Source organism: Petaurus breviceps, unplaced genomic scaffold (genome assembly GCF_028583685.1).
Source record: "Petaurus breviceps papuanus isolate PSGF00001 unplaced genomic scaffold, PetGlider_PUasm1.0 140, whole genome shotgun sequence".
Taxonomy (NCBI): domain Eukaryota; kingdom Metazoa; phylum Chordata; class Mammalia; order Diprotodontia; family Petauridae; genus Petaurus; species Petaurus breviceps.
The window spans coordinates 42,257,008-42,283,290 of NW_027185698.1; the positions used below are offsets into that span (position 1 = coordinate 42,257,008).

The 26,283-nt window shown below is 35.2% G+C and overlaps 1 protein-coding gene across 8 annotated transcripts in view; it reads right to left on the minus strand.

Annotated features, from left to right (window-relative positions):
* Nucleotides 1–26,283, minus strand: part of ADD1 (adducin 1) — a 107,378-nt gene that overhangs the window by 19,492 nt on the left and 61,603 nt on the right. For 5 of the 8 annotated variants that reach the window (XM_069070750.1, XM_069070757.1, XM_069070751.1 and 2 more), the window contains exons 5-13: nt 20,981–21,061; nt 20,603–20,752; nt 15,787–15,930; nt 14,186–14,284; nt 12,373–12,549; nt 10,561–10,812; nt 7,545–7,646; nt 5,808–5,897; nt 4,927–5,019 (exon numbers count right to left, since the gene is read on the minus strand). In XM_069070750.1, coding sequence (XP_068926851.1) covers nt 4,927–5,019; nt 5,808–5,897; nt 7,545–7,646; nt 10,561–10,812; nt 12,373–12,549; nt 14,186–14,284; nt 15,787–15,930; nt 20,603–20,752; nt 20,981–21,061 — 1,188 coding nt within the window. The remainder of the gene's footprint in view (nt 1–4,926; nt 5,020–5,807; nt 5,898–7,544; nt 7,647–10,560; nt 10,813–12,372; nt 12,550–14,185; nt 14,285–15,786; nt 15,931–20,602; nt 20,753–20,980; nt 21,062–26,283) is intronic. The other 3 variants (XM_069070752.1, XM_069070758.1, XM_069070766.1) reach the window with 1 other exon arrangement.

Here is a 26,283-nt window from a genome sequence, read left to right on the forward strand (position 1 = left end):
AAAGTTACTTAACCCCAATTGTCCTCCAAAAAGGCAAAAAACAAAAAACCCCAAAAGCTCACTCAAGAAAATAATTCCTTAAAAATTAGAATGGAGCAAATGGTAGCCAATGACATTATGAGAAATCAAAAAATTATAAAACAGAACCAGAAGAATGAGAAAATACAAGACAATGTGAAATATCTCGCTGGAAAAACTACTGACCTAGAAAATAGATCCAGGAGAGATAATTTTAAAATTATCGGACTACCTGAAAGTTATAATAAAAGAAAAAAGGTCTAGACATCATCTTTCAAGAAATTATCGAGAAAACTGCCCAGTTCTGGAACCAGAGGGTAAAACAGAAATTGAAAGAATCCACCAATTGCCTCTTGAAAGAGATCCCAAAAGGAAAACTCCTAGGAATTTTGTAGTCAAATTCCAGAGTTCCCAGGTCAAGGAGAAGATATTGCAATCAGTCAGAAAGAAACAATTCAAGTATTGTGGAAATACAATCAGGATAACAAAAGATCTGGTAGCTTCTACATTAAAGGATTAAAGGACTTGAAATATGATATTTCAGAGGTCAGAGGAGCTAGGATTAAAACCAAGAATCACCTACCCAGTCGGGGGGAGGAATGGAAATTCAATGAAATAGAAGACTTTCAAGCATTCTTACTAAAAAGACCAGAGTTGAATAGAAAATTTGACTTTTAAATACGAGAATCAAGAGAAGCATGAAAAGGTAAACAGAAAAGAGAAATCATAAGGAACTTATTAAAGTTGGACGGTTTACATCCCTACAAGGAAAGATGATATTTATAACTCATAAGACCTTTCTCAATATTAGGGTAGATGGAGGAGATAGATAGATAGATAGATAGATAGACAGACAGACAGACAGATAGATAGATAGATAGATAGGGGGAGGGTACAGGGTGAGTTGAGTATGAAGGGATGATATCTGAAAAATAAAATTAAGGGGTGAGAGAGGAATATATTGGGAAAAATAAAAAGGAAGAGATAGAATAGGGTAAATTATTTCACATAAAAGAAGAAAAAGGTTTCACAATGAAGTGGAAAAAGGGGGAAGGTGAGAGGGAAAGAGAGAACCTTACTTTCATTGGATTTGGCTTACAGAGGGAATAACATATACACTCAATTAGGTATCTTACCCTACAGAAAAGTAAAGAGGAAGGGGATAAGGGGGGGAAGATGACAGAAGGGAGGGCAGATTGGGGGAGGGGTTAGTCAGAAGCAAACACTTTTGAAAAGGGACAAGGTCAAAGGAGAAAATAGAATAAGTGGGGGTGGGATAGGATGGAGGTAAAATATAGTCAGTCTTTCACAACATGACCATCATGGAAGTGTTTTTCATAACTACATATATATATAACCTATATTGAATTGCTTGCCTTCTCAATAAGGGTGGGTGGGGAGGGAAGGGAGAGAATTTGGAACTCAAAGTTTTAAAAACAAATGTCAAAAATTGTTTTTACATACAACTGGGAAACAAGCTCTACAGGCAGTGGGATATAGAAATCTATCTTGTCCTACAAGAAAATAAGAGAGAAGGGGATAAGGGGAGGTGGGGTGATAGAAGGAAGGATAGACTGTGGGAAGGTATAATCAGAATGCATGCCATCTTGGGATGGGGGGGAGAGTGGAGAGGAAATGTAGAACTCAAAATCTTGTGGAAATGAATGCTGAAAACTAAAAATAAATTAATTTTTAAAAACTTATTGGGGATATTACAGAGCAGATTTCTGCTCAGGTATGTACCAGACAAGAGATTTCTGAGTTCTCTTTCAATCCTGATATTCTATAATTAATTTGCACTTCCTATCCCAAAAAACAAAATATATTGTAAAATTTTCTTTTTGAAGGCCTCTTGATTAAGACTACACTTTTAGAAAATTGTATTCTCTTTTGTCATGCACAGGCTACATTAATAAAAGTAGGCAAAGACAATTGCTTAAGTTCTAAGCATCTAGATTCACAGCTACTCAGCAATCAGTGGCTCAGGAACCCATAATCAGAAATTAGTATGTATTTTATCATGTACAGTAATCATCTGGCAGAGTAAACAAATATGCCTTTGAGATTACTTTACATATACTCCAATATATTTTGTATGCACCTAGTTATCTCCATGTTTGTTTCTGCCATTAGAATATAGGTTTCCTGAAGAATTTTTTTGTCTTTTTTTTTTTCCTTTCTGAGTATCCCTAAGCTCTTAGCTCAATGCCTGGCATATTTATAGTGAATACTTGATTATTTCACTAAGAAGACAGTCAAAGGGCATTTAGGTAGTGCAGTGGATAGAGCACTGGCCCTAGTGTCAGGAGGATCTGAGTTCAAATATGACCACAGCCACTTAAGAGCTGTGTGTCCCTGGGCAAGTCATTTAACCCTGTCTCAAAAAAAAAGGGGGGGGGGTGGCCAGGTGGCTCAGCGAGTAAGAGCACCGGCTCCAGTGTCGGGATGACCTGGGGGATCGAATTCCGGTTCAGACACTTAACACCACACCCAGAAATAACTAGCCGTGTAATCTTGAGCAAGTTACTTAACCCTGATTGCTTTAAAAAAAAAAAAAAAGAAGTAAATTTTCCTCTATACTGAATTCCAAAAGAAGTCACAGAATTTGTGTTTTAGGACTAGCAAGTTATAGTGAAGTGGGCCATGTGGTTAAATGCTACCTTTAAAGACAACATAGGCAAAAGTATCTGTTTGTGACAAAAATAAAATAGTTTATAGTAAGAGGGTGAAGGGGAGAACTAAAAGAAGCAAACATTAAAGTATTATTTATAAGAAACAACTAGGAGGGAATAGGTAAGATCTGAACAAGAAAATCTACAAAACAAAAGCAAACTTCTAATATAATAAACTAATCATTTAAATAATCTAATTTATTAATTAAATTAATCTAAATAAACAAATCATTTAAATCAACATCACTCTAAATGGGATCAGTTTTTAGGTGGAACACTATACAAAATTGCAAGTAGCTTCTTCTGGGCATTAATTTTGATCTGGACACATTTATCGTACAAGGCAAAGGCATATTATATTTTTCCCTGATAATATTTAAATTAATTATAGGACAGAAATGTTTTCTTTAAAAGTTCGCTTTTTAGCTTCCTTAAAAAAATATCCTATATACAAGTAGGCAATGATTCATCCTACAATGCTGAGATTAAAGACTTTCTATCTACAAGTGAACAGATTTGGATGGCAAACAAATTATATGGTCAACTATATCAGTGAGTATCATTTAAAATGCAACCAAAAAAAGAAGCCAGTAAGAGAGTAAGTCTATGTATGACAAGTGAGGAAAGATAAGTATTTTCTGCCCTACAGAATTAAGAAAAAAAGAAAAGTTCCTCCAAAAGAAGTGGTATGAAGTATATTCTAAAAGCCTAAGTAAACACTATCTAAGTATTTCTGCAAACTTCATCATTCAACAAACTGGGTTTCCATACAGAAACGGTAAATCATTATCACACACTTATTTTCCTATAACTTTACTTAGCTTGAATAGAAGGCAGTCTCCATTACAATTTTACTCTGATATCTTCTTGTTGGATAGTGACAACCCCTGATTCTCGAATGCTGTGCAAATCAAGTTCAGTTCTTGGCAGGAGGTCCCAAGCTGGAAATGCTCAGACTAGGGATCTGGCAGCTTAGGCTGTGTCTATGTTGAAAAGGTCACCATCAAAAGTCTGGCTGCATAGTAACGAATTTTTCTGGCCCCTACAACTTATGGAGCTATCCACTGAGGCGGAGGGGGTTGTTATCCACATTGTTGGAAGGTACCCACAGGGATGCTTCTCTAAAATGATAAGTTTATCCTATTTTTAAGGTGTATCAATTGATGAAACAGAGATAGATCTCACAGATTTCCTTCTGACAGGAGCTGAATGTAATTATACTAAGTTAAAAATTTGAACATTTAATCTATTAAACCTCTTTCAATTCAGAATATTCTAGAAACTCAACAGTTTAACATTTCAAGATAACTAAAAATTAGAACAAATATAATATTTCTAACTCCAATGTCAGTAGTAGGCACCAGCAAAAATTCTCAGTTTGGGAGCTAAATCTATGTCATACACTGAAAGGTTCTGTGTTATAGAAAATACTGCACATCTTTTTTTTTTTCATTAAAATCACTAATAAATGAGAAATTAAAATTCTAAATATCAAATAACACATGAAGTATCTTGTCTAGGGTGTTTTTTTCAAGGGCTTACTTTATTATCAGTAGGGTATGCTGTTCTACATGCTTTTACTCTGCTGACACACTTTTCACTTCTTCCAATTTGATGAACTTTTTGAATGTTATAGTCTTGAGCAAAAAATGAGTAAAAGTCCACAGTGAAGAACAGCCACTGTTCCAAGCTGAGGTTTCACAGAACTTCTCTACTTATGAATGCTTTTATCTAGTTATACATAGCCAAGATGGCTAATTTATAGAAAGCAGTCATTTACTGAAGAAGAATCTGTTGCTTATTTTCTGCTGATGTCTCCTTAGGAATCTGACACTATTTTGGAGAAGTAATTAAGCCTGAGACTGAGCTAGTCTATAATAGATTCCTTTTAAAGTAAACACTGTTATATACCCCCAAGATCACACTCCTAACCCTCCACCAAATCCTACCATGCAATAGCCAAATTACATGCAGAACTAAAGGAATGTCATACAAAAATTCATATCACATTTCACCTCAAGAAAAAACATTGGAAAATATAAAAATAACTCATGCCGATGTTTTAGTCAAGTATAGACTACACAGGAACAGAACCTTATATATCTTTTATTAGTCTACCTAAGACCAAAATTTTTTTTGGATAAAACAGCAGCTAATAGGGAAAACAAATTAGGGAAAGGGAAGGTTGAACAACAACAGTATACTTGTAGGTAGTTAACGACAGGGCAGTAAGTACCTTTCTAACAGAGAGAGATTTAGCGGGACTAAAGGCCTGCTCTGTGAGATCGAGCCCTTCAATAGTTTCCGTACAGTCAGAGAGGGGAGCATCCTGAAACAGTAAACTGAGTAAACAGAGCAAACCAAGCCTGATCTTCATAATTTTAATCAAGAGCACATTATGGTGCCAATTACAAGCATGCGGCAGAAACATAGTCAATATATTTCTAAATAGCTACAGGAAGGACATTACATGCAAAAAAGCATCAAACTATGGTTTACACAACTAACCAAACCTTATAAAACACACAAAAAAGCCCCCACTCCCCCCACACCTATCAATTTCACAGATCCTAACATGTCATATTTTAAATGCATTAGGCTCCATATCTAGGCATACTGATGGATACTTTTGCAAGTATTTTCAAGTAGTGGTAGTGCTAACTATCAGTATTAGAAATTTCAGAAGTGCATTTACATCAGCAGCATATATTTAAACTACCATTCCTTCTTAAAGCAACTACTTTTTAGCATCATTAAACTTCAGACAGGCAACAGAGAACATCACTCATGGCATTTTTATATTACATGGTTAAAACATATGAAAAATCTAGATGACATAAATCCATCTAGGTTTCTAAAGGATGACAGCCTATAAAACTGCTTTTCCATACTGCATGCATTATGTTGAGCAACAATTCACAAAGCATACTCCATTATCATGCTTGATCTATTTAAATAAAAAAGTCTAAAATTTTTTTCTCAACACACTTTAATAAAAACAACAGGGTTACTTCTAATACTTACCTGGTAAAGTTATTCTCTGTCACAGAATAATTTTACAACTGAATAAAATTATAAATACATCACATTAAGGCTGAAGACAGTCTGAGTTCTCACCTGTACAAGACTCCTGTCCATTACTACACCACAAAGAACCTGTGATTGAGGACCAGCAGTTTTGATATCCTGTAAATTTTGCTCTCGGATCTGCAAGTAGGGGGTGGGGGAGAATAAGAACAAATACATATAAAAGGCAGAATGAAACCTATCTTGTTAATGATATAATTTATGATTCTTTTGTATCAGGAGCCTACCTGACTTCAGGTTCATTTTTCTCCTCCTCTGCCTCACACCACAGAAAATGGAAAGATGCCAGAAGTGAAACTTTGAAGCTACAGAGCCCTGAACAACCATTTTACTATGTTCAAGCTATTCTTCTTACAGAGTCTTGAGATTTATAACACATTCCACATTCAGATGACTTAAAGTAATATAACTGGCCTTAATAAAGTAAAAACTATGGCTGGAAAATTAGAGATTTTTCTTGACTTAACAAAGACCTTCACCGATTGATAAACTTATTAGGAACATGAGGAAAATATTTTCTAGCTGCTTTATATCACTGTAATGCTATAAATATTGGTAAATAATGTTGATAAAGCAATTTGCATTATCTTCATTCATCACTTATTGAGCTCTTATATTCAAGGTACTATTCTGGGTTCTGTGAGAGACTGATAATAATAAAATATAGTCCTTGCTGGAAGGTTGATAATCTAGTTTGGGTATTGCAGCACATAGGTATAATCTTAACTTCTGTGGTCTCAATCCTTTCATCTGTAAATGAGAAATTAAGATAGCTCTTACAAATCTCTTTCAGCAATAACTTTCTGTTTTCTAAGACCCCTTCTAGACTTAACAGTCTATTGAATAAAATACAAATTGGGAAAATAAGAGAAGAATAAACAATTAAAATAGAGAAGAAAAACAAAGCAACGTGAGTTTAGATGAAGGAAAGTCAATACCAGCTAGGTGACTGTGGAAGGTTCCATGAAGAAAATGGTATTTAAACTGGATCTTTAAGGATGGGAAGAACTTTAGCAGATGGAGATGGGATGAAGAAATTCTAACTACAAGAATAGCCCTTGCCATGAACTGGCTCCATTAAAACATAACCTTTGGTAAAACAACATGGACAGGGAGGAGCCTGGGGGAGAGCAATTAGTGGCACAGGATCAACATTATAAATAAAATGGTAAACAGAGGGTAATTTCAGAGAAGTTAATGCACACTAAATCATTAAATATCCAATTTGTAACTCAGGAAATTAGCCAAATAATGTTATGATGGGGGCTCGGGATAATGAACTATACGATGGTATAGTCAGGGATGCACTTGTACAGGGAACATTGTAAACAAAGGTGTGGAGGTGAGAAAAGACAAAAGGATGTTTTCAGATGCCAGTGAGTTGTTTAGTTTGGCTGGACTGCTGAATACTCTACAAAACTGGAAAGGTAGGTTGCAAGTAGACTTTAGAGAGCCTTAGATAATATCTACAAACCAAAAAACTATAGCCCTGTAGATTTTAACTTTGCACCTTGGCAAGTAGGGTATTTTACAATAGACTTTGGACTAAACTTTTTAACTCATTCTGAAGATACTAATCTAAGGATTAATATTTAAGAGAACAATGATTGCTATCTTCTCAGCAATAGCTTTACTAGTGAAAATTGTCTTCTTATAATGGAAGATGCAGGAAATATCAGCATCAACAAAAAACCACTGGTCATCATTTATGGTATATTAGCTTCAACAAAATAATAAAAGTAATTAAAATGGATAGGAAATACACACCTTGTTCCTCATTTCCTGGACCTCTTTAGGGTTAGTGTTCAATGGAACAAACAGGTTAGGGACAGCAGAGGTGGAAGTTCTAGGTCCATCCTCTTTAGTCCACTGTAATATCAAGAACAGTTGAATAGTCAGGATTGCTATAATGGCAAATGACATCCACAGCAGCAAATTTACATCACATTTCTTCATGCACTATACATAACAGATAGAGAACTGAACCAATGATTTCATTTCATTTCTCAATTCCCAACACCCTCAAACTTCTTCCTGCATCAAACAATATAGAAGGAAGTTAAGAATCTGTTAAAAAAAATGTATATGTTTTAAAGTCAAAATTGTGACTTATCAACAAATGCATTTTCAAAACTTGTCTAAAACTTATGCACAATAAAAAAGGCTTATGCTAGAAAAAGCTTAAATTTTCTTTGCAATGTCACTTTAATAGTGAATGCCAGCATTTTAACAGCGATCATTGATTCACCGCTCTGATAATTAACAGACATTAAAGCAAACTTAAAGCATAAGATGACAGTAGTATGAAAAGCAATGTGATGTTACTAACCAGGTGTAGTGAATGATTCTGAACTGCGAGGCAAGAGTGGGCATCACCAAAGTTTTGCATTAAAAGAAACTATAAAATCAGAATGTATTGGCTGCATAATTACTTCAACCCAAGAAAATTACTGTATGAACACTTATACAGTAGCTACCTGGTGGAAGAGTTTGGTGATGTCAAATATTTCATTTAACTTAATAGTTTCAAGTGTTATTAAAAAAAAATCCCAAATTGAAACTTTAAGCATTTCATGAGACCCTTGTTGAAAGCTGTTTTAATTATCAGTGCAGCTGGTATGTGGATGGCTTTCTGCTCCACATTTTCTCTTATTTTCTAATCCAGTGCAACATTTAAAAAAAAGAAAAACTGTAATTCTTGGGCCTAAACAGCACTGAACATTAAAACAAGCCTATTTTCCAGAGCAAATGCTTTGTCTTTCTGAGTATTTTCAGGAGACAAGAAGATAGCTGTAAGCCATTAAGACTTTAGAGGAAGCAACAAAATGCTAAAAAATGCTTAGCCACCATAAAGGAAAATATGGAATGAATATGGAGCTGTGGAATACTCACTGATGATTATCTTCTCAGATAAATATAACTCCAGCTTTTTATTAAAGATAATTTTTTTAGTCAAAACATTAAAACAACAACCTCAGAAGCCTGAAACTGCTTGAAAAATTAAGAACAAGTATTATAAATTAAATACACCAACCTGGGACACTGTATGATTTTTATCTTATTCCACAATAATATAAAGACAAGGTTAATTTAATTGCTTAACAAGGCCTTTCCTTCAAATGTATGCCAATTAATTATATGTAGCAAGGGATTTGATTACATTGTTTTCAAGTCAACATAAATAAAACTTAAAGCTATAGCTGGATGTGCTTTTAAGTAGCCAAATACTACAGAAATATATTACACCATTTGGGTAAAAGCTAAAAGAAATACCTTATCCCACTTTCAAATGAAAAGAAAAAGTAAACTCCTTTAAACAAGTAAAAGCATCTAAACAAAACAGAAAAAAAATTCAAAGGAAAAGGAAACAAGAAGCCCACTCAACACATACATAAAGAATTTCTCTGATTTTTTCAGGGCTTACTAGAAAAGTATATACTCCTTTACTCAAAAGTATATAGATTCTCTAAAAACAGTTTTACCAATAGAAAAAAAAAACTAAATTAAAAACTATCTAGAGAAGGCTGAACTTTTTTTTAAAGAAAATTATAGTGTTAAACAGCCATAAAGAGGAAAACTGAAAGGTGTAACTTGACCATTTAAAGTCAATTGTTTTACATCTCAACAGAACCCAGTAGAGCTGATCATGCATCTGGGTTCAATTCCAATCTTCAGTTCCCACATATAGGTCTCTAGGAGTGCTAACAGTACTTATAGACATGTAAATTTCTATTTGCATTTTAATGTAGGAACTGTGGACTATCAAAAGAGAAATCAAATAAGTTTTTGAGACTAACAGAAGGACTTGAGGTCCTAAAGCATGTGAATACCATTACTTTGGAATATCTCTCAGTACAAATTTTAAACTTCAAATAGCATTAATAACAACAACAACAAAAATCACCAGTTGCAGTATCTTTCGATTAGTGCCTGCTGATGGCCTGAGCTGCACTTTAGTCATGCCGCACCCAGCTGGGACTGGAGGAGAGACTTATCACTTATGGCCATCTACTTACATGCAACAGTTCATGCAGGAGGCAGCTGGTTGTGAACATTTAGAGGCTTTGGGATACAGAGAAATGTAACAGGTTGCAGGACAGAAAAATTAAAGCTAGGAACACATGAATATTACATTAAGTAAAAACTGCTTAAGAAAGCACTAAAGATCTTTTTAACAGAGACTAGTCTACTAGAATTACTTAACCAAATCACTGAAATTGACTTGGGATACTAAAATACTAGTTTAATAATATAAAGGTATAAAGGTCTTTCCATGCATGCAGTATTAATAATCCTGAGGCAAATATAAATTGACTTGAAATATGGAAGTATACAAATTTGATTCATTTAAGTGATTTGATATTTTACACTACTGAGTCAAGCTACTACTAGAGTAAGCAAGCAAATAATCTGCATCTTAAGCAGTTTCAAGCAGACAGTATTAGAGAAAATCACAGAATCTGAGTTAGAAAAAAATCCAGAGGTCATCTCGTCTAACCCGTCTGAAGCATCAGTTCTCCAAAATTAAACCAATATATGAAGTTTACTCTGCCAGATTAAAAGAAGGTTAATGTAGTAGTTTTAGTTTTAATCAAGGTTAGAAAAGTTTTTGATTCCCAAAGCCTCCAAACTTTCAGCCACCCAAGTTGCTCTACATCATCTAACTATGAACAGTAAGGTAGGCACAGACCAAGCAGTTGGTAATACAGCTTGGCACGCAGACACCGGACGAGAGAGACTGCAGCAAGGGTTTCACGTGATCGTGTGTAATGTTCGTCCACACCTTAGTCTTCGACTTGGGACTGCTTCCATTCTGCCCTTCTTCAGAAGCATCATCACCTCTGCCAGAATTCAGCCATCTTGTCTTCTCTCGCTGTTGTTTCTGAAAACTGTGTCTGAGAGGGGAGCAAGTGCCTGAGTCACCGTCACTAGCAAAGGAGTAACCTGTGACACTAGCAGGAACCTCAACATCACTGTATTTTTTGGATTTCTCTCTCAAAGCAGGGCATCGATATGGGTAGCCAGTTCTATAACCCTGAGGACAAAATGGACAGAAAGAATCAAAATTCTGTGTTTCACAAAATCTATTTCTATTCAATTTATTCATTATTGCAATATAAGTTATGGTCATCAACTTAAAATGCAAAAGAAGAACGAATACAAATTGTAACTATTTTTTTAAGTCTGATTACTTCCTTAAAGGATGCAGCAATCTTGGGAGGGCACTGGGGAGGGGAACAGACCTGGGATTTTACAGGTGTAAAGAAATCCCAGGTAAGAAAATTCCCTCTACCAATGCATGTTGGCACCTCTTCTGTAACAAACTTATAAAGTTGCCTAGGGCACTTAGCTGTCTGAGGAAGGGTGTAGAGTGGGGGCGAGAGGAATGATAGAAAAGAAAGACGCTAAGTGGTCAAGAATAATCCAGATTAAGTGTAAAAGACTGAGGTGAGACTATAAAGGGTCTTACAGAGGCACCCAGAAATACGTTTCAGGTGCCTCAGCTAATGCTACACTATGGAATTACAATACTTCTTTGTTCTATCGAAAGTGTCATTAAGGTAGCCACTCCCTACCTACTTCCACCACATCACTGACCCATTGATAATAATTTACCATATTTCGAGAGAGATTAAATGTTAATGAAAACACCACATTTCAAAAAAATCTTATTTTTAAATTTTGAAAGGCTCTAGTCAAGTCAGATATAGTATGGCATAATGTTGTTATTATTTATGTTAAAGCCGGTAGTTCAAATTTATAAAGTGCTTTACATACATTATCTCATTGATCTTGCCCAAGGTCACCTGGCTAGTTGTGTGTGTGTGTGTGTGTGTGTGTAAGTGTCTAAGGCTGGATCCAAACGCAGGTCCTTCTGACTCCAGGGCTGGTGCTCTACTCACTGTGCCACCTAGCCGCCCCAAGTATTATTATTACTCATTTCCAGAAAAGGGACCTCAGTTCAGAAAAGTGACTGGACCACGGTTGTATAGCTGAGTAATTAGGCCTATTTAAGTTATGCTTTCTGGTGCTAAATTCAGTGCTCCTTCCAAAAAACCACTGAATTATTTCAAATGAGATAATACACGAATGTGCCTATCACAAAATAGTACATAAAAGTAAGACAATAAGTAGTCACTCAACATTTTATAATAAGTCAAGACATTTTCTTCTTTGAAAGTCTATTTATGCAATCTAAATGTGCCTAGACCTAAACAATGACTTCGCTTCCTACATTTTATGTTTTGTAATATATATTTTTCATATAAAATGTTATTTATGTTGACAGTGAGTTTATTGTTATTTTAAAATGGAGATGTTAAAAATGTATAAGTTTGAACTTTTAATAAGGAAAATATTGATAAATATAACCTACATAAAACAAAAGCTCTTTGGGGTCCTCAAATATATATATATGAAAGGGATTTTGAGACCAAAAAGGTTGAGAACACCTTATCTGAGACAGCATATTAAGATATTTTTGAAATGTTGTATTTGGCTTGTACTTTTACACTGTAACAGTTTAAAAAAACCTCACTAGGGTGAAAGTTTGTACTTTTGAAACAAGAGGATAAAAGGTTAGCATTTGTCTTACCAAATTATCAAGCATTCTCATGAGGGCTTCGAATTCCTGTTCTCCAATCTGCCATTTGGGATGTGATCCAGTTCCCTCTCCTACTGGAGACTCAGGGGAACGAGATTTAGCTTTGTATTTTCCAGGATCTAATAGGACTAAATTATCAGGTCCTCCTGCACTGGCCAGTGTACGAACCTTTACCAAAAAAAAAAAAAGCACATCAATAGTTTGATTTCTGTGTTAAAACCAAGAGAATTAGCTGAATAGTGAAATATCTATGATTAATCAGAGAACTCAATATGGTAACTCCTTTTTCCAATTCAGACTGCAAATAACTCACTTGTGACTCAGTATAAAAGTCCAAGGCCTGAGGCACATAGAAGTTAATTTACCCATGGTCACACAATTGGGAAGTATTACAGTGGGATTTGAATCTAGGTCTTACTGATTTCAAGTCAGGCATTTTATGTACTACTATTGTTGGCTTTTGAGAAAACAAGTAACTTACCAAAAATAATGAAGTAATCTTAAACTAAAGTCCCACAGTGGTATGGAGATGACTAAATTCTTTTTTTTTTTTTGCCTTTTGGAGGGCAACTGGGGTTAAGTAACTTGCCCAAGGTTACACGGCTAGGTTTTTTTTTGTGTGTGTGTTAAGTGTCTGAGGCTGAATCTGAACCCAGGTCCTCCTGACTCCAGAGCCAGCGCTTTACACACTGCGCCACCTAGCTGCCCTAAGATGACTAAATTCTTAAAAACTTATACTGAGTGTAAAATGGGGTGCCCTACCATGCTAGAAAGGCTTAGAGTTATGGACTGTTGTTCAAGTAACATCTGAGATAAGTGTGGCAATGCTCCTAACCTGACGTTGTCCACCAAGTGAAGGATTTTTTTGGTCATAGTAACTTTTAAAACCATGAAAAAAAGTTGTGATTTACATCGTGGAAGGAAGTACCCCAGGCTGACAAAATCACAAATCTTCTGAATTCACAACATGATAATGCAAAATTTAAAGGACCAGTATTCAAAAAGTTGCTTTAGTATGTTCAGATTTGGTGCCAAATATAAGGAAACAAAGCCCTTCTAAAATATGCATGAAGTATGTACCTTTCTTGTAGCTGTGCTAGGAGGTAAGTTTGTTCATTCATTCAATAAATATTTAAATGTATTTTTATTTATTTTTTTTTTTGGAGGGGGGAAGGCAGGGCAATTGGGGTTAAGTGACTTGCCCAAGGTTACACAGCTAGTAAGTGTGTTAAGTGTCTGAGGCCCGATTTGAACTCAGGTCCTCCTGATTCCAGGGCCAGCGCTCTATTCACTACACCACCTAGCCACCCCCAAAACATGCTATTTTTAAGAGACCATGTGAGGTGTTATATGGGATACATAGACTGATTTAATGGTAGGGTATACAGAAAAATTATTAAAACAAGATCTCTATCATATGGTCTATAGTCTAGGAGGAAAGAACATATATATAGAAATTACTATTAATATGAGGTAGAATATGTTAAGTGTCAGAAGGGAGAGAAAGATAATTTTTGTGCTAGGAGAATTAGGGAAAACATTGTCAAGATGGTGGTATTTCTGCCAAGGGAAGTCATTTGTCACAAAGCATTCACTCATTCAAGAAATATCTAATAAGTATTATGCGGAGATGTCTGAGCTACTGGTTTTTGGTCATTTAAATTTCCAATATTATGGGTTCAATTTCAGCATTTTTACCTTTTTAAACTCTCCCCTAGTTTTCTGAAACAAACACTCAAATATCCCCATGGACATTCTCTTCTACTAGAACCTTTTAAGTGAAACATGGATTAAAATTTTTTACCTGGATCTCACAAGCTACCACAAGATTATGTATATAGTAGAAAGCTTCTTCAACAGTTTCTCCAACTGATACTAGGCCATGATTCCTGAGAATAAGAACCTGAGGGAAGAATACATTATAAAAGGTAACTAGAAGGGGATAAAAAAGGAAAATGAAAAATTCTGGAAGGACTTTGGGAGGACCTATACATTAATATATTATTGATGGTACTATGAATTTGTCCAACTATTCTGGGAAGCAACTTGGAACCATAACTAAGAAGTCATCAAATTGTGCATATTTTTCTTCGACCAGATAATACAACTACTAGGCATATACCCCAAAGATGTCAAAGGAAGAGGGAAAGGTCGCATATGTAAAAGAAAATATTTATAGCAAAACTTTTTGATGTGGCAAAGACCTGAAAACAAACTGGATACTCATCAATTAAGGAATGACTGAACAAATTATGGTATATGAATGTAATGAACGAATGAATTAAAAGGCGTTTTTTAAAGTATTTACTACCTGCCAAGCATTGGAGTATGGGTTGGGGATACAAATACAAAAGCAAAGACAGGTCCTTCTCTCAAAAAATTTACATTCTAATATGGACACAACTCATATAGGGGAGTGGTGACCAGGTAGGGGCATTTTGGTTCTGAAAGTTACAGTGGTGAGGTCCTAGGGGAATTGATTGACATACCCCATTCAGGAACTACAGTTTAGTTGATCTGATCATCTTTTTTTTTTTTAAAGCAATTGGGGTTAAGTAACTTGCTCAAGGTTACATAGCCAGTTATTTCTGGGTGTGGTACTAAGTATCTGAGCCCGGATTTGATCCCCAGGTCATCCTGACACTGGGGCTGGTGCTCTCACTCGCTGTGCTACCTGGTCGCCCCATTGATCTGATCATCTTATCATTTTATATTTCTAAAATTGGAAGGGGTAGGAAGATACAGGGGGGCAGGAAAGCGGATGAATTTGAAGGAAGGAATTCAGAGAAACCTGAGAAGACTTATACGTACTAATACAGAGTAAACAGATATAAGATAAGACAATTTATACAATTACAATGAAAAGGAAAACAACTTTGAAAAACAAAAACTCTGATCAACAACAACCAATCAAGAATTCAGAATTATAATTATTAAGTATATCTCCCATATCTTGGCAGAGAGATGATGGACTAGAAGTACAGAATAAGAGAGAAAAATTTAGACAAGGCCAATGGTTGGATTTGTTTTGCTTTGCTATGTTTATCTGTTATAAGAGAGAACTTTTATTTTCTGTGGGGGAGGGAATAAGTGGTAAGAAATAGTGATAAAATAAAAAGAAAAGAAATTAACAAATCAAACATTTCCTTAAAAGACAGAAGAAAGCAGAAGGACATTCAGAAGGTGATAAATACAAGCAGGGCTATAGCCCTGATTAAATTTAACAGACACTTAAAAAAACCCAAGAGGTATGTAATGAGATTCACAAGCTTCTTTTCTGTTTTTTTTTAAACAAAATATTCACATTAGTTGATGTTTACATTCATAATAAAAAAGGAAAAAATTCTTAAAGGAAAAGATAATTAGATAATTTCCCCCATCCTCTATTACCCAGTATTTACTGACCTTGCTTTTAGGTCCTAAATTTTTCTGAATCAATACTTTTTCTTCATCATCCACCAAAATTCCATGATAATCATGATAAGCCACTTCTCCAAGAGAAAGTGCTTCTGGTGAGATTGGCAAGAGACCACACTTCATTGCAGAAACCTAAATAAGGTAAAGCATGCAACTAATTATTAACATAAAACAAGGACTACATTTAGTTTATTTTCTCCCTAATGAATCCGTGGTTTCATCAGTGTGGTATTGCATTGGTACAGATCACAAACGCTTCAAATTTTTAGCATCTTATGTAATTCTTGTCTAAAACTTCCTATAAGTCCTCCATAGACAATACATGCTGTTGGAGGCCTTCCTCTGGTTCTTTTAATATTTAAGAAATGATAGTGTAACACTTGGCCTATCTATCCCTCTTCTGGCTATGAATCATGTTCCCATACTCTAAGCCATTAAATCTGTCCCTTTTTCCCCACCAATCCCTGTCAAGAAAAAGGAAAATGTTCCTTTAAAAAATCCTCACCTTGTAATTTTTCTTTCATTAAATAATTTAAAATGGGAAATTGGAAAGAAATGAGGTTTAGTAAACATTATCAACAAAATTAAAAACAAAATCCATCACTACAATCAGTCTCAAAAAAAGGCATTCAAATTTCTTGCTTTCTGTAGCAGCAAGCACCCCAAGCATCCACAGGGTGGCTGCCAACACAAATTCTTGGATCTGCTTTGTTAAAGGAAAGCAACTCAAAATGGGTTAACAAGCTTACTTTAATCAGTCAAATATGTATCGTTTACCTAGTTCAGGGGAAAAAGGTCAGCGCCCCGAACTTCTGAATATACAGACAGAATTATCAAGACAGAGAAACAGATCAAGTAGACAGTTTCTAAACTGTCCAACCACTACATCCATACCAAATCAACATCTGGGTTTTTCAAAGCTGGGGGGCTCTCAACAACGGCTTCCCAGAGTCTCATCTGATCAAATCACAGAACACTTCTCAAAGTGAGCCCCAAAACAAAGCCTCAAATCAGGGTTTATATAGCCTTCTCCTGGCTCAGAGAATGTAACAACCTTCTGGACCCACTGGCCAATCAAAAAGTATCTACTGAAAAACAAGCCTCCCTCCCCAGGCTTCTGGTGCACTTTAGCCTAGGGGCAGGGAAGATCTTTAAATTTGCATTTCCATCACACTTTCCTATTCATGATTGAGGCTCATTAAAAGTACAAATTTTCACATGCTAAAATAACACATCCTCTCACTAAAAGCTTCCTAAAAACTTTAAAAAATTGTGCTATGAGCTTGCTTTAGAATACTGATATTTCATTTCCTGGGGACACTCAGAGGTCTTTCAGAACACAGTAATATTTACTCTATAGTAGGTTTCACCTTCTTAAATAAGCTAAGCTAATAAGGAAGCAATCTAATAAAACAGATTTCAATTTAACTTCTTTCATAGGAATAAGCATCAAAAATTGACAGGAAATTTCATTTTAGGTCAAACCATTCTCTCTTGTCTTAGTACTCATTTTATTTTATTTTAATTTTTTAATTCTTTAATTTATTAATTTGTTTGTTTCCTTTTAGTTTACAGGATTCAATTCCACAATTCCTTGAATTTCACATTTTGTCCCCCTCCCTCCCCTCCTCCCCATGGCGTCTTATAATCAAGTATAGGATCTGTAGATACTTTCACATTATACAATGGTCAGGTTATAAGGATGGATTGTACCAGCTGGGATGAAAAATGGTATAGAGGACATAAAATCAAATAAGAGAATGAAAAAGATCAGGTATTTTGCTTCCACCTGGATATAAATTTAGTTCTTTCTAGTTCTTTCTCTGGATGCACGTTTTTCTCTCCATCATGCGTCTTTTGGGATTGACTTATATCCCTGCATTGTTGAGAAGACTTAGTACTCATTTTAAAAAGCATGAAATGTGCCATCTGTTTTACATTTCATACTCAAAACTGGCTTCAATAGTCCGTAAAAATCCAGGGATAGTTAGATAACCTTAAAAATGTGAAAAATTATGGAAAAATTATGTCAGTCATACAAAAATTTGTAAATCCATCTATATCCCTCATCTGTAAATCATTTCAGGCATGAATCAGAAAAATATGTACAAAGAGAAATGAATCAGACAAACATGTCAATAAACCAAACAATGTAATAAAAGAACTGAAAATAAGTATTCAAAGTCCTCTAAAGTAAACCTTGGCACTCTGAAGCCCACAAAAAAGATATTATTAAAGTGTGATAAGCTTAGCAATAAAAAGAAACATTCTAAAACTATTAGTTTTCCATGTACATTATATTAGAAAGTTATAAATTTAAATTGTAAAGATCTCATTGGTGAGGTGAGGTAAGTCAAGACATTTCTTTTCTCAATGGCTATAGTTTCTTCTCAGTTCAGACTACCCTAAGGCATGGTTCCATACACATGACCCACAATGTTCTCCCTCTTTATTCCATGTCTATTTCTTTAATCATCTAAATCAAGGGGTTTGGCTCAGGTATAAGTGGTGTGAAAAATCTGAATTTAAAAACTAGAAGCCAGACATTAATGCCAGATAAATTCTGTACAAATTTTCTTTCCTCTATTTAAGGGATTCATAAAATATATATCAATAACTTGGATGAATGGACAGATGAAATACCTATTAAATTTAGGGATAACTTGAATTTAAGAAGGATAGCTAGAAACACCTTAACAGATTAGAAAACTGGACTAGATTTAAGATAAAACTTAATAGGGATAAATGTAAAGTTCTACAGTTAGATTTTAAAATTTCAAATATACAACCCATAGGAAAAAGACCTAAAAAATTTAGGATTTTAGGGTTAGCAATGTGACACAATGGCTAAAACAATTTAATATATATCACTCAACAAGATTCTGTTAAGCACTTATTATGTGCTGGGAATTTGGGGGTACAAATACAAAGAATGAAACAAAACCTCTTTGAAAAGAGCTTAACATGATTTTGGGGCTGTGTTCTTATAGTGTTCAGAATAAGGGAGCAGACAATGTTATATACTCTGTCTTGGTCAGATGTTATCTGGAGTACTGTGTTCAGATTTGGGTGTTACACAGAGAAGCTAGTTTGTCAAGAGGAAGGTGATCAGGGTGGTGAGGGGACCTGAAATTATTTTATAGGAAGATGGATTAAGGGAACAAGGAATATTTGGTTTAAAGGAAAGAAGACCTAGAGCTGAGGTTCTTAACCTAAGGTCCACGAATTTGTTTTTAAAATATTTTGACAACTATTTCAATATAACTGGTTTGTAATGCTTGGTAATACTATGTGTTTTATTTTATGCATTTAAAACATTATTCTGGAAAAGGGTCCATAAGCTTTACTAGATTGCCACAGGAGTCCATAACATTAAAAAAAAAAAAGGTTAAGAACCTTTGACTTGGGGGAAAGAGAACTGTCCTTTTCAAATAATTAAGTTGAAGGAATGTCTCCACTGTAAATAGAGCTCTTCTGTTTGACATTAGAAGGTATAAAAAGGACCTACTGATGGAAGTTAAAAATTAGAGCTAAATATTGGGAAGAGGTTCATTTTTTGTTTTTTGCTTTTTTTCTGGAGGGGGAGGGCAGGGCGATTGGAGTTAAGTGACTTGCCCAAGGTCACGCGGCTAGTAAGAGGAAGAATTTCCTAAAGGTTAGAGCTGTCCAAAACTAAAATGGTCTGTGAGAAAAAGTATTAAGTTTTCTGTCACTGGAGACCTTTCAGTGGCAACGAGGCAACCATGCTGGGGCCAATACATGTTCCAGTTAGGGGTTATATTTAGAAGATCTCTAAAACACCTTTCAACTCTAAGATTTTGTTCATTCAAAGGCAAACCATCTCCCCAGTTTAACCCTACTTCCTACCCCACCCCGATTCAACTAGGATCATGAAAAGCATAGAACTTTTAAAAAATACCATGAAATGGAGAAGGTTGAAAAGCACTATTTTAAAATAAATTATACTCCACAAGCCAAGAAGCATTTGTTAAGTGCTTTTTATGTGAAATGTGCTAAACATTGGGTTTGCAAATGGTAAAAAACATAGTCTCTAAATTCAAAGAACTCACATTCTAAAACTGGAGAGACAACAAGCAAATACCCATGTACATATAAGATATATACAGTGGAAATGAGAGATAATCTCAGAGGGAAGGCATTAGCAGTGGAGGGGATTGGGAAAAGGCTGTGGAAAAGGTAGGATCTAAGCTGAGTCTTGAAGGAAGCCAATGAAAGCCAGGAGGTAGAGGTGAAGAAGAGGAAGGTCATTTCAAAGATGAAGGACAGCTAGTGAAAAGACACAGAATCAGGAGATGGAATGTTGTGTATAAAGAACAGCAGGCAGGCTAGTATAGCTGGATTGTAGAGTAGGTAAAGGGGAATAAAGTGAAAGGATTAGAAAGGTAGGAAAGGCCCACCTGGGTTTTAAAGGACTTTAAATCAAACACAGCATTTTATATTTGATCCTAGAGGCAACAGGTAACCCCTGGAGTTCACTAAGGGGGATATATGTGACAAAGTCTGGCCTATGCTTTAGGAAAATTTCACTTTGACAGCTAAGTGGAGGTTGGATTAGAGTGGGAAGAAGCTTTAGGCAGGAAGACCCACCAGAAAGCTATGGCAATAGTTTGAGTGTGAGGTAATGAGTTTTTAAAATATTTACAAAATATTCTAAAGCTTTTACAAAGTATATAATAAACAAATATAAGAACATCTGCAAGAACCTATAGAAGATGAACGTTTGCAAGGGTCACGTTTACCCTTCTAAAAATTCTTAATGCTACATTTAAGTAAATACACTTACCGCTGCCCCTGCTGGTGTATGTATATGAACAATACACTTAATATCAGGTCGAGCAGCATATATGGCAGAGTGCAATGTAAAACCAGCTTGATTCACTCCTAGATTGGTGCTTCCACGATCAACTACATCTCCTTGAAGGTTGATTTTAACCTTAAAATTATATTAACAAAAAAAATTTAAAAGATGTACCAAAAATTTTTCTATGATTACAACTTTCAATTGTGATTATAACTCTCCAAATTAAATTAATTACACAAAATACAATTGGTATATTTTTTCCTAGTTTTCTAGGACAAGTTTAACATATTTGTGAAATACTTAACTACCTGGTATGATTTGCATATGTATATGACATATATAAAAAGGATTACTGCTTACCAAACTGGATGCTGTCACTTCACTATAAAGAAGTCCAAAAGGTACAATGAGAAAGTGTTCTTGCTCAGAATTTACTCTTGCCTAGGAGAAAAAATATTAAAACTAGTTCAAAATTCCACTAAAAACAACAATGTTTATTATGCTTCTTTTATACAAAGAACATATGATAAAAAAAATGTTAGTTCTTAGCTTACAGGCTATATATATAATGTACATTTTAGTGAACTGTGACTGTGTACAGATTTGAGATAAATTCCTTTAGATTTTTACAGTTCTTTATACTTTCTAAATGAAACCCAAGATGACAAAAATGGGAGCGGTTCATTTTGCAGCAGATCTGCTGCTGATTAACTGAGTATGTCCAAGGAGGAGTGAAAAAGGGAAATGATGCTGTTGGCTTCTCTCTCTCTCTCTTAAAGGAACTTGCAAGGAGGGGGAAAAGGAAAGAGGATTTGAAGTAAGATATATGGGTACATAAGAGAAACAGAAATGGCAGGTAGAGCTGAAGGGAAGATAAGAGAAGGCAGGTTCTAGGTGGTGGAATTAAGTGTTTTTATACTTCTTTGTTTCATTCCTCTTGTTAAGATTGATACAGTAGCTGATCAAGTAAACCATACTATGTCTGCAAGAAATGCCATGCTGAGACTTTTGTGTAGCTTAAAAGCAGCATATCTGAACATGAGTGACCTCAGGACCTTGTACAGGCTGAACTGGCCCAATGCCCAGATGAGAGTTACAAATTGGGTGAAGTAATGGATCATATGCAGATACAGGTTAGGCTATATGGCCACTGAGGTCCTATCTCTGAGGTTCTACAATTCTGTAAATGATGTTTTAAAAAGAGGATCCAATTTTAACTGCCTATTTACAGTTTACTAATTCTTGCCAATAAATTAGATATTTCTTCCATATCATAGGGGCCAGGGGCACTGCCTCCATGATCTGGAAAATCCACATAAAATTTTTTGGCCCTCCCTTCATACCAGAGAAGTCTGTTGATATTATACAATAATGTGCATGTATGTACGCATGTATGTATGTACATTATGCATTTCTGAGTAGATGTGTGTATATATATGTATATATTATGCATTTCTGAGTTTTTAATTTTTTTGTGTGTTTGTGTTATCTGCTGGCTTTCACATGTTGTCTGTGGCTTCTGCAAAACTCCCCCCAAATTCCCCTTTAATTTCTTATGCCGGTCCACAGTATATGGAAACCACAATGAGGAAAGTCTCAATGTAGAAGACAACTGTATTTGGTCACTCTACAAGATGAGATTCCATTTTTTTTTTTTTTACCCTCCTGCACCCTCTGGTGGCTACCAAAAGCAGCATCAAGAGCAAAGACATCAAATTGCCCTGAGGTGTCAGAATTCAAAGAATCTCTGAGTTGGAAAATATCTAGTCCAACCCTTACCTCTAAAAAATACCCACTGCTTCCACTTAAAGATCACCAGTGATGGGGAACTTATAGCCTCCCAAATCAGCCAGTCACTTTTAGACAGCTCTAATTATTTGGAAATAATTAATACCAAGTCTTTACTATTGATAGGTTATGCAGAATTTTAGAAACCCAAAACCTATAAAAGATCAACAATTACAAAACTGTTTTTAATTGTTAATAAAATTAGATATTACATTAGGGAATCCTCCATTTTGCTGTACAGTCAACACATTCATCTCAAATTAAAATACCAGTTCACATATATAGTTGCCAATCTTGTCAATTCTAGTTTCACAAAATCCCTCACATTTGTTCTCCTTTATCCACTCAAATGCCCTATTTTAGGACTTCATCATTTCTCTCTAGATTGTTACAATAGCTTCCCAATTGTTCTCCCTGTTTCCTATTTCTCCCCTCTCTAATGTATTCTCTAAACAGTTAACAAATTTATACAACTAAGACACAGGTCACCATGGCAATCCCCTGTTCAATATTCTTCAGAGTGTTCCTAATTACCCCTAGGATAAGAAAGAAACTCCTTTCTCAAGTTGGCATTTTAAACCCTCTATTATCTAGTGTCCACTTAGTTTTCCAGATTCATCTCATATTGTGCCTCTTGATGCTCCCAAATTTTAGCCAAACTGGCCTACTTGGGATGTCAGGAGCAATTGAACATCTTTGTATCTGACTTTGCAGAAGTGGTTCCCCATATCTCTTGGAATACCTAGCATCTCTCAAGTCACAGCTCAGGAACCACCACCTGTAAGAAGTCTTTATTGACCAGATATGCACAGATCCCTAGATTTCAGGACTTCCATGAACTTGAATGGGAAAAAAAAACCACAACCTTCTTTATTTTCACTAACCTTTGGGTTCCTTTGGAATCCTATTTTATGGATTTATAAACATCATTCTAAGAAGGGGTCCATAGATTCACTACACTACCAAAGTAGTCCATGACAAAAATAAAGTCAAGAACCCTTGACCTAAAGGAAGTTTTCTTGATCTGCTCAGTGGTTAGTGCTCTTTTCCTCTTTAAATTATTTTGTATTATTCTTATCTGTGCACATGAGGTATCCTTAAAGCAGAAAATAAGTCCCCTAAGAGCAGGACCTCATTTGTTTTTGTCTTTGTATTTCCCAATGGCTAACACAAAATAGATAGCAGGCACTTAATAAATGGTGGTTGAACTGAATAGTTTCTGAATTAACTCTACAATGGACTTGAGATATTTTTCCTAGAATATCTATCTTTTCCAAATGAACATTAGTGACAAAGAGTTCACTACTTCCTAAAAAGAGAAAAAAAAAATCCCTCCCATTATTAGCTCTACTTGTTAGAAAGTTTGCTCTTGGTGTGTGCTGAAATCTGCCTCCTTATAATGCCTATCATTATGGAACAGCACAGAATAAGTTGGTCCTAACAGAAAAATACTAAGATGGGTTTAATGAGCCTTCTACATGATGGTAACTTGCAAAAGGAGGATTCAAATACTTGTGACACTGAATTGAATGACAAATAATCAAATAACTGAGACTGTCAAATATCCCCTTCTGGTCTATTCTTCTCCAAATGAAACAAACCCAGTTCTTTCCATCATTAGCTATCATGACTTGCTCTTTATGAAACTATGCACATTATAACTCAGTATTCTGTTTTCATCTAGCTGTTTCCAAAATAAAAATAATAAATAAATAAATGAGATGCTTTCTTGGTATTTTTTAAAATACAAAATTCACCATTACCCTTACAACACTTTCTCTTTTTAGCCCATCTTTGTTCTTTTAAATTTAAAACATAAAAAAATAAATAGTCCTAATCTATTCTCTCAATTAAAAGATATTCTAAATTGGTATTCTTTGAATACTTTTTGGTTCTACAATGAGGGTGAAGTCAGACAATTATTCTTAAAAAAATGAAATGACTACTTTCCTCAGTGAAGTAAACTTTCACTCTTCAAATTCTCTGCATCTGGGTCTCTTCTTGACCACTGTCACATTGTACCTTTGTCAAGTGTCCTACTGTGTCCTACTCCTCATGATCTCATTAAATTGTAATCTTCTTAAGGACAGAGATTTGTGCTGTTTTTCAACTTCATATCCCTTCAGTCTAGCAAGGTATAAGAAATTATATCTGAAGGAAAGGAAATTTATCTAATAAAAGTCAGCAGTAGAGATTAAAGGGACTTAGAATCAAGTTTAACTCAGAAGAGTCACTTTCTTAGACAAAATAGTCCTAAACTCCCACATTTCAATGGATCTGTGATCTCAAAGATGTAAGTACTCTCAATTCAATAATGCATATCACAATCTATACATGGCTGCTCATCCGATGTAACTCTGCAATATTTCCCCCCTTAACTTCAACACAGAACAACCCATCCAACATGGGGAATGCTGAGGGTACTTCTTATGTTCTCTTTAACCATTCAAAGATACCAACTGAGCACATGGGATGTCAGTCAGGTAATCCCCCTGTTCTTGCTATATGACAAGTAGCACCAACCCATCTCCATCTGGTTCCTAACCTCAATGAAATAAAAATCAAATTTAATTGATTCAAAGAATCTTCTGTGTCTACTTCCTACTGCTTCTAGCTAATGCTTTCATTAAAACAGTAGTTAAATGTAAAAGTATATTTTTGTCCAAATCCATTTCCAAAATTAATAGAATAGATAAGAAAACCTAAGAAAAGGACCATAAGTAGAACTGATTTTAAAAACTAATGGAGGGGTGGCCAGGTAGCACAGCAAGAAGAGCACCGGCCCCAGAGTTGGGATGACCTGGGATCGAATCCAGGCTCTGATACTTAGCACCACACCCAGAAATAACTAGCCGTGTAACCTTGAGCAAGTTACTTAACCCCAATTGCTTAAGAAAAAAATGGAAGCTACAATGGTACTGATAGATTTTTGGATTCACTGGCAACAATTTAGAAGAGCTGGCTACATGACTTGATATTCCACTGTCAGTTAACAAAGAGGTTAATTGTGATAGGTTTAATCAGTCTCTGATTAAAGAGATAGTGCTTTGTACTTTCACATGATGGGACTGTACTAAATGATCCTTAAGCTCCTTAGAAATGAAGGGAAATTAGGAGTCAGAAACAAGGTACAAAGGAGTCAGCATAGAATTTAAAATTAGTTTATTTTCCCACTAGTAGAACAAAATAAATACCAGTAAGTCTATATCTGGGTACTTGACTCAGTCACTAGTCTTGGGGTAATTTAATCTTTTCCTCTAGATGCTATGGATGATAGGGGATAGAACTTACTATATTGCTTCTAAATCAAATAGTTCTTCAATTTTCTAAAGAAAAGCGATGAAGCTTATTTATACATAACTGTATGCATGTTGTCTCACTAGATGGTGAGTTCTGGGAGGGCAGGATTTTTTTTTTGTTGTTGTTAAATAGAATTTTATTTTTTCCAATTACATGTAGAGTTTTCAACATGTATTTTTAATAAGATTTTGAATTCCAAATTTTTCTCCCTCCCTCCTTCCTCTACTCCCTTCCCCAAGATGGCAGGCAGTAAGGATTGCCTTTTGCCTCCTTTTGTATTCCCAGTGCTTAGCATAGTGCATGACACAGTAGGGACTCAATAAATATTTACTGAGTGACAGATAAGTTGCCTGGAATGATAGCAAATTTCCTATCTGTTCGAATTGGGGCAAGGAAATCATTTATTGGAAATGTTTTATAGGAAGTTAAGTACTTTAGGTGGAGACTGAACTAGACCTTTAAAGCCTCTTCCCAATCTATGATTGAATTTAATAACATTAATAATGATGACTTTAAAATGAACTAGTGACCAAAGACTGTGAGGTTAGTAGTATAAGTGTTACTTTCTATCAGTA